This window comes from Mytilus californianus, unplaced genomic scaffold (assembly GCF_021869535.1).
Source record: "Mytilus californianus isolate M0D057914Y unplaced genomic scaffold, xbMytCali1.0.p SCAF_1, whole genome shotgun sequence".
Lineage (NCBI taxonomy): Eukaryota > Metazoa > Mollusca > Bivalvia > Mytilida > Mytilidae > Mytilus > Mytilus californianus.
In genome coordinates this window covers 133,243,009-133,261,842 of record NW_026262581.1, presented here as the reverse complement: position 1 = coordinate 133,261,842, position 18,834 = coordinate 133,243,009, and the positions used below count along the sequence as shown (strand labels likewise).

General features: G+C 32.4%; 2 protein-coding genes across 2 annotated transcripts; one reads left to right on the top strand and one right to left on the bottom strand.

Annotated features, from left to right (window-relative positions):
- The first annotated feature begins 5,897 nt into the window (after nucleotides 1–5,897).
- LOC127735074 (uncharacterized) lies at nucleotides 5,898–10,515 on the top strand. Its single transcript, XM_052245170.1, has 2 exons — nucleotides 5,898–6,894; nucleotides 7,546–10,515. The coding sequence occupies exons 1-2, from the start codon at nucleotides 6,534–6,536 to the stop codon at nucleotides 8,313–8,315; spliced, it is 1,131 nt and encodes a 376-aa protein (XP_052101130.1). The 5' UTR covers nucleotides 5,898–6,533; the 3' UTR covers nucleotides 8,316–10,515.
- Nucleotides 10,516–10,903: 388 nt separating this feature from the next.
- Nucleotides 10,904–13,489, bottom strand: LOC127735071 (uncharacterized). Its single transcript, XM_052245165.1, has 2 exons — nucleotides 13,084–13,489; nucleotides 10,904–12,461 (listed from the first exon to the last, which is right to left on the bottom strand). Exons 1-2 carry the CDS (start codon nucleotides 13,358–13,360, stop codon nucleotides 11,524–11,526), a joined length of 1,215 nt encoding a protein of 404 aa, XP_052101125.1. The 5' UTR covers nucleotides 13,361–13,489; the 3' UTR covers nucleotides 10,904–11,523.
- Between the last annotated feature and the right edge of the window lie 5,345 nt (nucleotides 13,490–18,834).

Here is an 18,834-nt window from a genome sequence, read left to right as displayed (position 1 = left end):
ATGTGAGCATTTATAGGTCAATGCACGGCCTTTGACAATGAACAAAACCCATACCGCATAGTGTTTGACGTGACTTTAAGTAGTGCCGGTATATTTATGAAAAACAAATCTTTTTAATATATGATATCTCACTATGCTTAAATTCCTCTGTTGTAACTACTAAATGCTTTGTACATTCTCCGCGTTTCGCAAAGAACTTTACAATAACTTTATTTTGATATTACCTCAAACATCTTATTATTTGAATTTGTTTATATATTATAGTCTTTCATCTGTCTTAAAATCTTAACTGCATTGTCTCCTTTAAATGACGGATTGTTGTTTGCTTAACGCCCAGTGGTAAATATCTCATGCATGTTCAGGACGAAAGTTGTCTCCTTTAAGACACCTTTTCAAAATGTATATATGAAAGTGTTGTTTTTATGAATGTGGGAATTGGCTTTTTCGAACTGCTTACCTTTCTGGAGCACCTTAGTTCACCCCGGATGTTTGATGAGGTACGTGTTTATCTATCCTTTTGAGTATTGTCTTGTGGACTTTTTGTTTGTTCGTCTATTTTCTTTTGACATGATGTTGTCTTTTTTTTCTTGGACGTAAGGTTTTCATCTTTGTCATTTTTTCCCATAAGTTTTCCCTATAGTATATATGCAATCAATCGTTCAGAACGTCGTGTTTAAGTTTTTAGTTAATTGTTTAAAGATTCTATCTAACCTCGTATAATTATGAATACCAGGAGATATATATTAGGGGATATCTCAATGAAACAGAAACCTTTCATTGTACAATTTAAAACAAAAAGGGAAAATATAAAACGTACTTTAACTCCTGGGAATAACGAGAATAAAAGTCGAACTATTTCGCATTCAGATATATATACTTAGCGAAAGTCTTTATACTGGTATTCAAAAGAGTTAAATAGTACAGGGAGTGGGTTATTTTGGCTTTCCTGTTTATCAACTTATATTTTATACTTGTCTTAATTAATGTTAGACTAGCATTAAGCGGTTGACAAGCACATATTTGCCAAATTGATCGTTATCGTAATAATTTGATATAAAAAAATCACAAGCGATCAAAGGAAAACGAGTGAAATACAGTTAATAGACACGTTTTGAAATTTTATTTTCGTTAATTAAGGGAAGAAATCAAGTAGCGAAATTCGTCCATGATTTGACGCCTAAATATACTACTTGACGCCCATCACATTTTATCAAAACTGTAACCTTTGCCCGATAATATTTTTAGATATTTGTATTAAAGTAGTGGAGAAAAAAATGTTAATTTATTTATGTGTTAAAACTAAAAATGTGAATTATAATGTAGCTATTTGTTGTAGCTCTATTCAATTTGTATTTCTGTTGTATTCTAAATGAAAAGTAATGCTAAATAAACCTGGAGAATGGAGACAACACAATAAGATGAAAAAAATGATATAGGTGAATAAAATGCTGGGTTTTGTGAGTATTGACTTTTCTTGTTTAGTGTCAGTACAGTTCAATGGTATTACACACAAAGGTTTTCCTAAACAGATTTGAGGTATTGTGGATTATTTATATTGATAGTATCATCATTTCGGTTACATTTGATCTAAATGAGATGATATTGTGTGTAGGGTTGTTGATGTTCATGTCATGGAGGTAAATGCAAAACCTTAAAGTACATAAACAAAATAGTTATTAAAATTTAAGTGCAAATTCCTCCTAATATATCTGTTAATCGAGCCATTAAAAAGTAAAGGATGTATGACTGTCCTTGCTATAGTTCGAGTTGTAACAAGTAGAGCAATGTGATATTTTGTCATTGCTTTAGTTCTAGTTGTAACAAGTAGAGCAATGGGATATTTTGTCATTACTTTAGTTCTAGTTGTAAACAAGTAGAGCAATGGGATATTTTGTCATTGCTTTAGTTCTAGTTGTAAACAAGTAGAGCAATGGGATATTTTGTCATTGCTTTAGTTCTAGTTGTAAGAACAATGTGATACTTTTAATTACTGTAATCGTATCTTATGGTTGAAACGGAATGTCGAAAGTCACAGAAAAGTGTGATGTAGATGTCACCACGTTACATAAAACTATCCAATATTAAGTTAAATGTACTCTTTATGGCCTTTAAATTATAAAAAAAAATAATTATATGACACGTTCACCACCAGACTCAACATGGCGCATCAAATCTATCAATCAAACACAATATTACAGTTGTTAACTTTTTTCATATACATTAATTTTTGTGATTAATTCATCCTTAATTTCGTGAAAGCATACACCTGTGTGGTTTTGTACTTTTATTTGCTTCTGGCAGAAAGCAGTTGTCAAGCGTTCATGTAACAAAAGGACCATTTGGTGAATACAGTAAGATGCAGCTGGCCACCTGCGGACACGTTACAAAAATTCTGAATAATAAGCTTATCAAGATATATTAGGTCAAACTATTGCAGTAAATACATCCTTTTCCCTTAAAAGTCAAATTCTTTACTATTCCTATTTAATCGAGTGTATCTTATTGTACAGAACATTGAACTTCTTTCCTTGTCAATTTACAGGAACATCACTGTAGGAAAAGTGCAAAACCTTGACTGGAATCTTTGACATTCTTGACTTTTGCCGGATTAGACTTTTGAACTAAATATATAAATTTTGGCGTCTCAATTGAAAAGTACAAGTCAGTAGTTTGTTGTTTACAGTAAGCATTTGAAGTCAGTAGTATGTTATTTACAGTAAGAATTTGAAGTCAGTAGTTTGTTATTTACAGTAAGCATTTGAAGTCAGTAGTATGTTATTTACAGTAAGCATTTGAAGTCAGTAGTTTGTTGTTTACAGTAAGCATTTGAAGTCAGTAGTATGTTGTTTACAGTAAGCATTTGAAGTCAGTAGTTTGTTGTTTACAGTAAGCATTTGAAGTCAGTAGTATGTTATTTACAGTAAGAATTTGAAGTCAGTAGTATGTTATTTACAGTAAGAATTTGAAGTCAGTAGTTTGTTATTTACAGTAAGCATTTGAAGTCAGTAGTATGTTATTTACAGTAAGCATTTGAAGTCAGTAGTTTGTTGTTTACAGTAAGCATTTGAAGTCAGTAGTATGTTGTTTACAGTAAGCATTTGAAGTCAGTAGTATGTTGTTTACAGTAAGCATTTGAAGTCAGTAGTTTGTTGTTTACAGTAAGCATTTGAAGTCAGTAGTTTGTTGTTAACAGTAAGCATTTGAAGTCAGTAGTATGTTGTTTACAGTAAGCATTTGAAGTCAGTAGTTTGTTGTTTACAGTAAGCATTTGAAGTCAGTAGTATGTTGTTTACAGTAAGCATTTGAAGTCAGTAGTTTGTTGTTTACAGTAAGCATTTGAAGTCAGTAGTATGTTGTTTACAGTAAGCATTTGAAGTCAGTAGTTTGTTGTTTACAGTAAGCATTTGAAGTCAGTAGTATGTTGTTTACAGTAAGCATTTGAAGTCAGTAGTATGTTGTTTACAGTAAGCATTTGAAGTCAGTTGTATGTTGTTTACAGTGAGCATTTAAGGGGGGTTGAATATATGTTTAGCCGCGGGTCAAACGGTGGGGTATTATTCACGTGACAGGTAGTGACCATTGGATGACTCAAATAAGACCAAAAGGATGAAATAAAAAAATGGTGAATCGAAACCACTGTTATCTTTCTTTTTTTGTTCATATCCTATTATCCAGGGGCAGTGTAAAGCTTACTATACTGACTAAGTTGCAACATATTTAAAATATTCAAGCTTATGATTATAACAGTTTGAAGGTTTTTTGTCTATGTAATTTAATCTAATTCTGTAATTGTAGGGGGCATTACGTCTCTGCATCAGTCCGTCCGTCCGGTAGTGACGTTGTGGTTACAGTGACTTAAATCCTGGTACAAATGTTCATTATAAGTTATAGTTTTATGTCAAAAAATACAGTACGAGTAAGTATCAGGTAAACAAATATTTTAATAATGCACCTAAAGTGGTTTTGATCCCGATTTTCACGGTTCACTGAGCATAGAAATATAGCACAAGCGGGCACAGATTCTTGTTAATTCCTATTTTATGTCATTTTTACCATATTTTTGTTAGTGTATTGAAATTATTTTGTTTTTGTGTGTAAAGCGCTTAGCCTGGAATAATATTTCATTAGATAACGCGCTTTATAAATAATGTATAATAATAATAACAAAGTTTGAGCTTCTGTGTTTTATAATCGCTTCTATCTTTTGTCTTCATAAACTTCATGTACGGAGGGTTTATGAATTATGTATCAAAAGATATTTTCAAATCTAGTATGGCTTTGTTGTCTCTATTACTTATCAGATTTTAACATACATAGAGGATCTCAATTGGAGCTGAAACTGCTAACCATTCTAACATCTGGGTTCACACCGTCTTTTATTTTGGGTTCATGTTGATAAATTGTTGGTTTGTTATGTACTGTTTAAGGATAGCTATTTGTCTTTTCGTCTTTTTTGTGCCATGTTGTTGTTTTTCTTCCTTTGTCGTATGATTTTGGTCCTTCTTTGTTTACATTACTTGCTTTTCGCATTGGCTTTGATTGTGATGCAAGTCTTTTGCGGTAGTTTTTGTCAAACGGAGTTAAAAATGTATTTCCTTTCAAGCTCTTATTGGTATAAGGCAACTTTTTTAAGTCGGAGAAGAAAGTCAGCGTCTTATCTTTTGATGGCATCTAAAACGTATGCACATTTTTCAATCTTTTTGAGGACCAAAAAAAAATATCCACTATCAAATAATTTCTAACATTTACGTTCTCTCCTACGTTTTTCAAATTCATATTTCGATTCCGGTCAAAAACATTATCGTGTCAAACCATTCTATCTCGTATAATTTTGACTCGGCGTCTCTGGTCTAAGAGCCACAAGTCTTTGTATGACTAAATGTTACACTATTGATCGATTGAAACCCCAGGTATGTTGCAGGTATATACATGTAGTTTCATTCATGTCCTTATTGGTCTAAATTCAATATTTGCACGAGGAAGTTTTTAAAGAAAATAATAATTATTTAGATAATTGGTCCTTTAATTGGTTCAGGTATCTTGCATACCATGTTTGCATGAATAAATTGTTTTCAACTCTTAGATACTTTCACTTTCTCATCTTATTTTCCGTTTTTGATATGTTGGTTTGTTTTCCACCGTTAGACATTGATGCATACCATGTAAATATGAATGTACAATTATTTCTTATATGTCGCAATGCTTCAAGAATTCTAATCATCAAACGAATTAATTTCTTAGTGAGTTTTATACATTTTCTTTGTAAGCTTGCTATGGAATTCCTTTGTTTCCAAGTATCAAGAATTGTTTGTCTCTCTTTATTGGCTCACCAATACTCACGTATTTTCATCGTTTAATCTACGCTGCTTCAAACTCATTGAAAAGGCATGATTTTACTTGTATCCTTACCCTATCATTCTGAAACAAGTCTTATTATGCACTATTTATCGTAGAAATGCCACTGACACTACTATCTAGTTTTTTTTCTAGGTTCTGTTATAAACGGTGCCAACAAACAAGACTTCACAATGATAATCTTTTTCAAAATCACGGTGATGATCACGTTAGGTATAATATCTAAATATGAAATTATAGCTGGTTAAAAAGTATTTCACTCGCGTTATCGAACTACATCAAACTGCACCGATGGATATATCTTCCCTCATGATGTTTTAACTCATGCTATAATATCAATGAAACTAACAAAAGATTTAATTTGCCAAGTTTATTTGATTAAAAAAGAACAGTCTATACTTGAATAAACTGTCATTTCATGTCACAATTTCTTTATCTTATATTAAATCCAATAACATTCATAGTATTGTAAACATGTTCGTTTAACATTTTTGTTTATTTTGAAAATCTTTATGATCAGTTCAAATGTAATAAGGTAACAGAATTTGTTCTCAGGTTAGAAATGTGTTCCTTTTAACGAGATCGATATGAATTACTGTCGAAAATTACAAAATGACAACCCGTTATTTTAGTCAAACTAATGCACGTTAATGGACGAAAACGTCAAACTACTCAGGGCAAATTATACGAGACAATACAAAATGGTAAAGGTCAACTACCCTCATGTATGTGAAACGTAAAATCACCACTACTGTTTACTAGTCACTGGGAAATGTGTTCCTTTTGAATATTATTAGTATTATTGGACTATTGCTGTGAAATATTATACCAGTTATCATAGGAAATCTCTTGATGCTCAAAGTGACTTTTTCTTTCGTTTATTGACGTTTTGTAATTCGATTGATTTATTATCACACTGGAGACAAATCATCGAACTCATCACGTGATGTGTGAAAAATACGCAATTTATAGGACTACCGTAAATTTGAATGGCTTTTAATATATCACCTTTTACAACTATAAAGCTGAATACAAGATATTGAATACTTTCTTGGTATGCCTGGGTGACTATGAATGAACGAACATGAATTAGAATTGATGAAATTATATATTGGTTTATAAACATATTTACTTGTTTGTATGTATTTGTGTAATTAAATAACTTATTTAAATAAATCATGCAACACGTCTTAGGAGGAACCATATACAAACAGACTAGGAAAATAATGGAGTCAAACAACGAAAAAGAACTATCGACACCAGAGGTTTCCAGGGAAATTCAGTTTACATGGACAGAAACACCACAACCATTAAAGGAAATCATTGATTCCTCAGGAGACTTACCTTCTGTAGTGAAAATGTGGCTGGAAAAATCCGCAGCTGACAGCTCGCCATTATTGGATATACATAAACCTTTACTTCTGTATAAAGAGTTGAATGGGGTTAAAGTTTACTGTAAAAATGTTACTTCTGTGGATTTACTGACAGGGGCCCAATGTAAAGATGATCCAATAGTTGTCATTCCACTTGGGTATACAGGTATGTTACCACAGTACACATTTGTACTACTATAACTAGTGTAAAAGTGCAAAGATACTGGCAGACTCGGTTTTTAAAAATTAAAAAAATCTAAATGATATTGGCATTCTATGAACATATACTTACTGTAACGTTGTTTATTCAAACAAAATTATCCTCACAGCACAAAATTTTGTAAGGGTTCTCTACGATTGAACATCATATTTAGAGTTTTACATGCTTATTTTTGTTTTTTAACTATTGTTGTTGAATTGTTGCATGTCTTGTCATTTGACTCTTTCTCAATCTTGAAATACAAGGAACAAAATTTTGAAAACAGACGACTATTTTACATTTCCTAGACGAAAACTATTTTATTTCAGCGATATCCTTTTTGAGCAACAACGTTATTTTTCATAAAGAAAAACAACAAGTAAAACATCAAGCGATTCCATTTAAGGAGATACAACTCGTGACGGCTAAAGACTTCGAACATGTTAATATGAGTACGGTATTCAAAGGATGAAAAACACTAGGAAAACAATATCTGAATAATTCAGAGACACTGAATGCCTTTTATTAGTTGCCGTCATTAAACGAAAATTTTACCCAATTACGAAAACAACAATTAAAGGAAAAAAAATTGAATCTGTTTTAAAATTTATTTTGCAGGGTGGTTTCGTCTAATAGATGACCGTGATAAACCGCTAACAACTATCTCAAATGTAGCTAGAATAATGCCCAAGAAAATCTTATCATACAAACTAGTGACCGGATATATCCGCGACCAGTACACTACAAATAGTAACTTAGCTGAACCATTACACCTCAAAGTAGATATTCAACCAGGGTTACTTAAAGTACTCAATGTACGGGAAGATTTTGTTAGGTATACCGACCATAAAAAGATCGTCAAACGGAAATTACTCCGCTGTCTTGTTTGTAAGACGGAAGACGATACCAATGTCTTACTCCCGTTTGAAGCGGCGGGGATGTTTTACTTGATTGAAGTACGTAAGTCAACATCAAAGCATATTAATATTGAGAACATAGGATATGCATATAATATAAAAGATATGTACACGGCAGGGTTATCTAAAGGTGTCATTTTGAAACTGCTACATGGTCGACCGCCGTCAAAACCATGTGGGTTTACTCAGATATTGAAAGTATGTGATTTGATCAAAGATCATACAGTAATAGCATGTACAATTAGTGAAAACAAAAGATTACTAGAGCTTCCCGTAGCACCGGTGCCATTATTTGTTAAAGCTTTAAACTACCCGCATTTCGACCGACATCAAACTTTCTTAGATACTTTGAAATTTATGGATAAAAACGCAGATGGATATGCCAACGAACTTAAAGTGCGTCATAATTATACAGTGGATAAAACTGCAAGAAAAGTGGAAAAGGAATCAAAGAAGGATGAGAAGCTGTAGTAGAAAAGCATGGCTTCACATAATGTTAATCGTGTGAAAATATGGTGCTATATTCATAAATCTTACGTATATGTATTTGGAAACAAAAAAAATGACAGATTAGAAACTGTGATGAAGTGATTAGCCCTAAAATAGTATTGTTTGACATGGCAAGTACTATGTCACACACTGCAGTACAGATTTGTATTCGCTTATTCTCCTTTCGACCAAACCACAATTTAATGAAACTTTTTCAGAATATTCTCCATATAATGCCATTGTGCCCACCTATTTTGCTTTTGATTCGAGTTATTTTTAGAGTTTTCTCGGGGTAACAATCTACTCTATCACCCTCTCAGCTATGTGTTATTTATATAGTGAACTCTGCTTGCCAACTTTTACCCTAATTTTTAGTGTCTTTGTCCAATGGAATACTGCATATATTAGATGAATGATAAAAAATCTACCCCATCCTCTAACTCTAACAATAAGCATAGATAGCGATGGTAATAGTTTAATCGCATAGAACTATTAGTATTATATCAATATATAAACGAAGAGGAACAGTGACAGACTCATTCATATACATGTACAATTATAAGACAATCTATAACAATTAAACTATGTCAGAGTATTGTGAAACATTGATATTAAGTTATTGATAACCGATTGATTGATTGATTGGTGGGTGCTTAACTTCCACTGGAAAAAGGTAAACATATTCTGAACATGAGCATCATTAGTTACTGTTAGGCGTCTCCTACTTCATCTCGTGGCTCTGCATTAATAGTCATACCAACTCACGCAAATACTGATGGGAGAAATGAATATCGGACAGCGATAAGGATTGTAAATTGCTGTGGTGATCCGACGGCATTAACCTTGTTACTTTTGCAAAGTAATTTTAACTGCTCCTTTACTGGAATCACTGCGGTAATTTTTGGCCAAGTGGCTGTTATGTAACCAAAAATATGAAGTTAATTTTGTACATTCGATTGAAAAGGATTTTTTTTTAATTTTTCAGCAAAGCATAAACAGGGTGCAAATTTATGACTTGCAAATATTGGCGGCAGTAAAAGAACGAGGTTAATCTTTATATATTGTGATAGATCTTAACTAATAAGTCAGATATTCCATTTCACTGCAATTCACGATAAAACAGCTGTTAAAAATTATAAAAGCAGTTGCAGACAATAATTCTTTTGTTGGTAAATTAACCTAATTTTTTTAGTTGAAAAATTAGTTAAGGATAAACCTTGCAAGCAAACGAAGTGTAATTAAAACTATCAAAGTTTCCCTGTGTTCTAATTTTAGCCGTGTCGGCCATGTTTGTAGGCAGACGGGGTCACCGGACAATTTTGTTTTAAACTAGATACACCAATAATGATTGTGGCCAAGTTTGGTTAAATTTGGCTTTGTAGTTTCTGAGGAAAATACGGACTACGAAAGACGGCGGAGACAAAGTGATTGGAAAAGCTAACAATGTCCCTTTGGGCTTGGTGTGCTAAAAATTGCAAATATTGTCATTTAAGGGCAATAACTCCTATAAGGAGTTGTTGGACAATTTCGGTCGTTAAGACTTGTCATAGTCTTATTTTGGTGATCACTGTTCCTCTTTTCACTTTCTATTAAGTAACATTCACAAAAAAATAACTAAGTTATCAAGGTAATCGCCAAAAGTGCCAAATTTTGGTAAAAAAATCGGCATTTAAGGACCCAACCTGCAAAAATAGTTAAACTTTTAAGAAGTCGACTATATATTTTGAAAATACTTGAATTTCATCCCTATGTTCTTTTATAGCCATGTTGGCCATGTTCGGTGGATTCATCGTACACAGTGTTTAACTGAATACTCTAAGGATGATTGTGGTCAAGTTTGATTGCAATTGGCCAAGTAGTTTCATCGAAGATTTGTGTATAGGTTTACGGACGACGGACGTCGAGTGACACTGGACATTAACGTCAAGTAAGCGAATAAAAAAAGTCATAATTTAAAAAAAATCTTTCTGAATGCAATTTAAACATTTTTATCAAATCTTATGAAAGTCAGTCAAAACAAATATTTATAAAAGTTATCTATAGAGAGACGGTTAAAGTCCGACAACTACGAGGCATATGAACAGAACATATTTATTGGTTAATTAAATGAATTCATTTACATTTCTTAATTCAAAGTATGTTGCGTATTGCTGTGTGTTTGTTTTTTCTACATTGGCTAGAAGTATAGAGGAGGGTTGAGATCTCACAAAACATGTTTAACCCCGCCGCATTTTTGCGCCTGTCCCAAGTCAGGGGCCTCTGGCCATTGTTAGTCTTGTATGATATTTAATTTTAGTTCATTTATATGTTTCGGAGTTTAGTACATGACGTCCATTATCACTGAACTAATACACATTTTTGTTTAGGGGCCGGCTGAAGCACGCCTCCGGTGCGGGATTTTCTCGCTGTGTTGAAGACCCATTGGTGGCCTTCGGCTGTATTCTGCTCTTTGGTCGGGTTGTTGTCTCTTTGACACATTCCCCATTTCCATTCTCAATTTTATTGGTAGTAACTTAATATAGGATTGAGATGCAAATATAGGTGCTCGGGACTTATTTAAATAGCCGAAAGACAATCGCTAGTTTATTGACATGTACATTGAGAACTTTACAATCTCACTGCAAATATTTTTTTTCTAATAATTCCTGAGGCAATTAAATTATAAAAAAAATCCTTTGGTCGAGATATAGCTGACACATTATGTGCTATTGCATGAAGTCGTTGATGGAATTTTGATACATATATAGTATACCAGCTCTATTGAAATAAATATAGTCTCTTAACTCCAAACAAACACTCATTAATTTCAAAATTGAAAGAGATATATTTATATAAAGCTTCATGACAGTATGTATAGAAGCCATGTCCAATGTCGTGATTCAGTAAGCTGTGTTGCTTAATAGTTTTTATATGTGACGATACGATATACCGCAAGCCACGTCTGTGCAACATTTGTAGCATGTAAATTTACACGTGAGGTATACAGTAACCCATAAATTCATAAACGGAATACGTCCCATAGTAGATTACTGGAAAAAGGAAATGATTTATATAAGATTCGCTTTACTTCAAATAAAAAAAAAATGACTAGACTTTACAATTTCAAACAATAAATATTTCTAAACTTCCTTATTATCACCGGAAATAGTACGCTAGTTGAAAAGGCAAGATTCGGTCAACTCAATAAAATTCAACACATCATAGATGTCCTATTTGAAAATTCTTTAAGTTCGACCAGCGTTCCCAACGTAAGAGACTGTTCTGAAACTGTGTCGTCACTTGAACTTTCCATGAACTGTGATCTGGGTTCATCGTCAGTAAGGCTTATATTTGTTATAAGATCAAGAGTTTTCAGACTTTCGTGTCTTTGTTTCGTTTTTTCCGTTGGAATATGTTGTATCATTTGATGATCCGTGTCTAATTTAGGAGACAATTTAATTAGCGAACTGTAAGAATCTGAGTATTTCTGACAAAGCTGTTTAGCATCTTTATATGTCTTCATATCTACAAACTGTTCTTCGGATTTAGCCATGAAAATTTTCACGTCATTGTATGCTGGAAGTTCAAAAAGTGCATGCCTCTTAAATGTTATAGTACTACCAACAAACACATCTTCAGTTATACGTCTCTTTATAACCAACATACCAGTAAAAATACAAGGTACTACAGGGGGTTTTCCATAAATAATCCTAACCTTCACAGGCAACGTTAAATTGGTCAATATATCTTTCATTCTGAAAAGACATTTGCTGTCGGAACTCCCATTTTGATATACTGGATGGAATTTTCCTTTTGCCGTGAAAGGTATCAATATTTCTTGTTCTTTGTTATCTATGCATTTGAGATATTGTATTTCACGTGAAGTCCACTCTTTTTGTTTCTTTTTCAAGACCCCCGTCTCTGCACATGTCCGCCATTTTGCCTTGAAAGTGCTTTCTACCTTTAGGACTGTTCCAGCTGGAATCTTACGTTGAACATATGTCTGTTCGCTTTCACCAGAGTTACCTACACATATGCCTGTTAAGTTAGTCCGAGTGAAAAATTTCATTGGCATTGTCTTGGATACTTCTTCAATAGATTCATAATACTTCACACGTCCAAAATCTGGTGGCACAAGCTCAAACCAACCTGTTTATAATAGGACTTTTAATTGGCTTAAATGAATATAAACATGTTTTTTTTTGTGCATTCGCATTTGATAGACAGTGTTCCATGTTTTTACATGTATTATAAAATTAAGAAGACGTTAAGCCAATGCTCCAGAGACCAAATCACGTGTATGTTCACTTGTTCGTTGCATATATATATACATGCTTATTGTTGTTCATTCGCATTTGGTAGACAGTGTTGTGTGTTATAAGTTTACGCGACGTTGAGCAAGCAACAATTATCAATCAATCAATATATGTATATTGTAAGCTTCAACTGCCATGTTGGTCTTGAAGTTTCTTTCGTGATTCTAAATGTGGGGAGTAATTTTTTTAAAGCTATTTATTTATCTATTTTGATTTTTTTTATACTCCATGTTAATTCATTTTTATGTTATTTTTTTTGTTATTTTCATTTTCCAATAAAACATCTATACATCAAAATATAGAAACTATGAATAATGTAATTATAAGTAATAATTTTATATTGTTTCATGGAGCAGTCGTTACAAAACATGTAATTTTTTTTAGTTTTTAGTAATAATTATAGAAAAATCTTTCCAGCAGAAGTATTGTTTGCATGTACTCAGGAACCAGCTTACCTTCAAAATCCTCTGGTATCTGTAACGTTTGACCGACTTCATAGTAAGGTCCAGTCGTATCTCGGTATATAGTCCGGACTTCCCCCTTCCTCTTATGGTACCATCTGTACAACAGCACCGGTTGCTGTGAGTATAGTTTCAACCCTTGAGGAAGCTGACCTTCATATTTACAGATCTTTGGTAAATCGTCTTTTATGTTGGTGAATAATGTGTCTGTCCATTCTACATTTAGTTCATTGTCCGGTGATAGAGATATATCGGCGGATGCGTCCGCCATATCTTCTGTAGAAACGTGTTTAAATTTTTGTTTATATTATAGCATAAATGAATCACATTACAGAAAACTATTATTACAAAACCGGTTTGGTTATGCATCAGAAACTAGACACTATGCAGTGGTTAAATTTAAATATTTGTATTGATCAATAAGTCAAAGTGGATGGGGTTTACAGAATAGAAAATAATGGCAAAGTCAAGGTGGATGGGGTTTACAGAATAGAAAATAATGGCAAAGTCAAGGTGGATGGGGTTAACAGAATAGAAAATAATGGCAAAGTCAAGGTGGATGGGGTTAACAGAATAGAAAATAATGGCAAAGTCAAGGTGGATGGGGTTAACAGAATAGAAAATAATGGCAAAGTCAAGGTGGATGGGGTTAACAGAATAGAAAATAATGGCAAAGTCAAGGTGGATGGGGTTTACAGAATAGAAAATAATGGCAAAGTCAAGGTGGATGGGGTTTACAAAATAGAAAATAATGGCAAAGTCAAGGTGGATGGGGTTAACAGAATAGAAAATAATGGCAAAGTCAAGGTGGATGGGGTTAACAGAATAGAAAATAATGGCAAAGTCAAGGTGGATGGGGTTTACAGAATAGAAAATAATGGCAAAGTCAAGGTGGATGGGGTTAACAGACTAGAAAATAATGGCAAAAAGTACAGAATAAAGACAAAAAATATAAATAATAGAGAATAAAGGGGTGCTGAAATATAAAGAATAGAGAAAAAGGCAGGCTACAAAATTTAAGAATACAGACATGGCTATCACATTTTCAGAAGGTAAAATGTATGATATATATATAGTGTTAATTTTCCACTTTAAAAGACGACCACTTGACCAAAACAACCGTTATTTCTGCCATTTTGCTACTTAAGTTCAATGAAGTGGAAGTCCTTTTGGACTAGAATTCATTAAAATCAAATTTTTTGGGGCGAATTTTCGAGAAATTTATGATTTTTGAAAACTATAAAAAAGGGATAATGTTTTGAAACTGTTTGCATGAAATGGTCAGATGTCTTGTTTAACATTAGTTTTGCCTGTGGCTTTTGGTGAAACTATGAAAACACTATTTCAAATGGAGGAGATCCGTGAGAGACTCTTCCATATGAGATCCGTACCTTAATTTTCGAGTATATTTAACTTTATAGTTGATCAAACGCTATTAAACAGTAGAATGTCCTTTAAGAAAACCAAACGCATAATAATGAGTACACTTATAAAATAATAATGATAAATATGTTTTCAAACTACCCTTTCAATAGCATTTCCCTACACAACTCAATAAATATATTTGGCTCTAATTTGAAGATTTTGACTGCAGTCTTTTTTGAAGGAAGACCTAACTCTAGCAATTTTGAAATTGTTGGACATTTGACAGCTTGAAGAAAATTCCCAAAGGTTTATAATGGAAACTTATTTGATTTACACTATCACTCTATGGATATTTTAGAAAAAATTCGTGCTTTTTATTTCGGTTGAAAGTTCTGACTTTGAATCGAACAATCATATTAAACAGAAATTTTCTTATTTAATCAAATGGTTTTTGAAAAATCTTATTATAGATTTATTTGCTGTAAAATCTATATGAAAAAGATACCTATACCGTACAGAAGTAGTTTTTTCTTTGAAAAATACTACTTTACTGAATAAGCGATGTTTTCCAGACTGATTATTTATCTCTATACACTAATGTTTATATTTGCATATTTATTTCATTACTATGCGTGAATATCATCAAAGTCAGATTTTCCCGTTAAACGTGGATAACCATACATATTTTACAGCAACATTTTTCACTGAGAAGTCAAGTTGACACGTATACAATGACAAGAATATTTCCACGCACCTGCATTGTCAATCACTTACAACTCCTATTTTGCACTGTAAGTGTTTTGTGTCATATAAATGTTCCCGCGGTCCGTGCAAAAAGTTTAAGGATATTATCTTTAACGAAAGATCTGCTCATACATTTAGTCTAGGTTAGTCTATAAAAAGGTATATACTATGAAATTTAGAGCGAGGGGCTTGCCCCGAGCTCTTAATTTCATAGTATATACCTTTTTATAGACTATCCAATTTAGCACATATTTACAACTCGAGTAATCTTTTAATTGGTCTATTGATAGTTTATTTGGCTGACTACTTGTATCACAGGTGTTTGTAAAACGGAGTTCATTAACGAAGTTTTGTAAATCTACTCACTAGTATCATTGTAAAATATGTGATTTCAAAAGGCCCTTGACTCCAGAATGAAAAGATGGTAGCTGCTGGTGTAAGTATGTATATTGATATAAAGCGGTGTTTTACTATACATGTTCTTCTTACATGGTAAGATGACCAAATAAATTGACCAAAAGCAGGCAATAATTAAATTGCAGTGGAAGCTTTACATGTTTTGAAAACATTTTTTTTTATTTCACAGTAAAACTAAAGCTATAATAATTTTGAAACATATAGATAGTTTGTCCCCATAGATATAGTCTAGCAGATAGGCATTAAAAAGCAACTACCAATAGATCAGAGATTATAGGTTTTGTGTTTTTTTTTTTTTTTTTTTTTTTATTATTTCAAAGTAAAAACTAAAAGATTTATCAGAATATGTTTATATATATATAATTGGCACATTATCTTCAGACATAATCACAATTTTTTCAATTCATGACATCGTCCTGAACATGCATGAAATATTTGCCACTGGAAATTAAGCAACAGATAATCAATAAATCAATCAATTCATGACGAAATAGATCACCTTCCTTAAGAAAGTTTAAAAAATTATCACCAAGTTGCTTTAATTTCCCTTCACAAGGTTTTATAGTAGACACTTTTTTGTGTACAAAGTAATTGCATGGATGATACATTATCATAATTTTAAGATATCGTTGTACTCTAATCAAGGTATAAAAAAAACCATATGTATTACCCTTTATTTAAATGAAAGAAATTTGCAATAGTCAAAAACATTTTTTAGATCCAAAGATTTTAATAGCAGGATATGTAAAAATCAACGTGAAAACTAATTACAAACTATTTAATTTAATTTGGAACACAGCATTTATTTCAAAATAGCCAGTGGCAATTTTTGTTTTAAATATCTTGATTACGATACAATGAAATCTTACCCTTGTGGTCATTCATGCGTAGTTACTTAGTACACGGGAAAAGTATGTACTATGAAAATTAGAAGGCAAATATAAGCAATTTGATTGGAGGAGAAGTTGTAAGTATGTGCTAAGTAATAATAGTCCTCGAAAAAGATGGACGAGAGAGAGACGTTGAATGGATAAAACAAAATGGATTGACTCGAAAGGTAGGAATATTTTTTTGCAAAGAGCCCAAAATCGGTATGCTCTTTCAAACCCTGGAGCGAGACGAGGTTTTTTTTAAAATTTATGGATATAGTCAAACACATTGAGTATAAACATAAAGTAAAAGAAATATCTCATCTCGCACCTGTGCTTTCAAACATGATTTTAAATTTGGTTGACGAAGTCTTTTGTTTGTCCTGAATATCAACCAGCAGTGGGTGTTTAGGCAAAAATCAATCAATCAATATTTCAATGCAAATGTGAATAAAACATGGTACAGTTTTCCACAGCTCTCAACAGCAATTTGTATCAATCAATGAAATGTTTAATGTTGTGCATATATGAACACATTGGGAAAGTATTGCTAAATTCTTTTAAATACGATAACTCAACCCTGTGTGCGCAACTCTCCCGTCATGTCCAACAGGGTTTCGATTCGGTCCCATTTCTCGCAATTGAGCAGTCCTGATGTGATTCCCTCCGGAGATGCTTATTGCGTTTAATGTAGCTGGGGTGTCTTCCTCCATCTTGGATTTTGAAATAGCAGATAGCAATCGGTCTAGATCTTGAATGAAATTTGCAAATTTCGAGAGTAGTATGTAATTCATGTGTAAGACTGGTCATGATAATTTAGAAAATTATGTGTTTTATCATATTTACGGCTGTATTTTATTAAAAAAAAACAGAATATTTTTGTTTGATTCACCTTTTTTCCAACTTTGCCACATAAGGGTAGATAACTCAGATTTAAAGGGACATAACTCAGATAAAGTAACTTTTGTAATAGAATGTGTTGTAAATTTCCCTTTTTTATTCTATGTAGCAAGAAAACGAGTCCGGTGACCCCATTTTTCTTTTTCTTATCTGAAAGCATATTATGAGAGATATTTTCTCATATTTTATCTTAAAAATCTATGGAGTAGTTTTCTTTTTAGCACACAAAATTGGGTTTTCCATGCATAATCTATACAAAATCTGACAATTTTGCACAACCTGTAGCGTGATAAAAAGCCCGGTGACCCATACTTTTTATTATATTTAAAAAAAAAAGCATGACATAAACTACATTTTGACAAATTATTCAAAAATTATATGGATTTTAATTTAGACCCCCCATCTACCTTAATCGATTATTTGAGAATATATTTAAGTTAATAGGAACTGAATCAATCAATGAATTGGTATTTAACGCCACTTTCAGCACTATTGGCTATATCGTGGTGGCCAGTTTTTATTGGTGCAGTGCCAGTTTCATGAGAACAAATGATTTTATTCTACTTAAAATGACGAATTCACTTTGGTCCATTGCAAGTAATAGAGTTACGTCGTCATATCTAACATTCTTTTAACCAAATTCTACTAGGTTTCAACAATTTTCGGGATCTAATCCCGTGATTAAGTGAAACAAACTCAGGGGGGAAATAGTCAAACGCCTTTTAAAAATAAAGCTCCTTATCAAAAACTGAGAATCGCCGAATTGATGAATTCTTTTTCAAATGGTTTTCTTAACTATGCCCCGGTCATTAATTCTGGGTAATACATTGGGCGGGCTGGCAGGGTATTAGTCGGCATCAGCTGTTTTTGTCCATTTACTTGAGGACCGTTCAAACATTGCTTTTCAAATTTCAATATTGGACAAAATGGATTACCGAGATCAGTATGAAAAATTAAATAAGAGAGGTATAATTACCAATGAAGTTAAGTTTGATTTAACAGACGACGACGGACGATGGACGCCAAGTGACGAGAAAAGTTAATAATATTACTGTAAAACTATGTGTGTTTGGTAGATTATTGTACGTATTTGTCCATTTTATCGTTTGTTTCCGATTATATTTTGAATTTTCAAACGTTTCTGCTTTATATTTACACCAATATATTGACCTGTAATATATTCGTATTTTTATTTGTTTTTTGTTTTATATTTTTGTGTTTTTGTTTACTTCATTTTCATATTTAAATTTACTGATAGTTATTTCCCTTTGCTTGCTTTTGTGAAAGAATTGATTATGATATAAATAACAATAATATTTCATGCATATTCAGCATGCTTTTTCTTCTTGAAGCTTGAAAAATCATTAAGAGTAGGAGTAACCATATTGTTTCTTTTTTTTTTATTCGTTAACTACATCTCTTTTGATTTCATGCTTATCTGTATGATATA

Excerpts from the sequence above, each read along its gene's own strand:
- LOC127735074 (XM_052245170.1), top strand. The coding sequence starts at position 6,534 with ATGCAACACGTCTTAGGAGGAACCATATACAAACAGACTAGGAAAATA. Across the intron at positions 6,895-7,545 it reads CATTCCACTTGGGTATACAG|GGTGGTTTCGTCTAATAGAT; the intron begins GTATGTTACCAC and ends TTTATTTTGCAG.
- LOC127735071 (XM_052245165.1), bottom strand. The coding sequence starts at position 13,360 with ATGGCGGACGCATCCGCCGATATATCTCTATCACCGGACAATGAACTA. Across the intron at positions 12,462-13,083 it reads GATACCAGAGGATTTTGAAG|GTTGGTTTGAGCTTGTGCCA; the intron begins GTAAGCTGGTTC and ends TATTATAAACAG.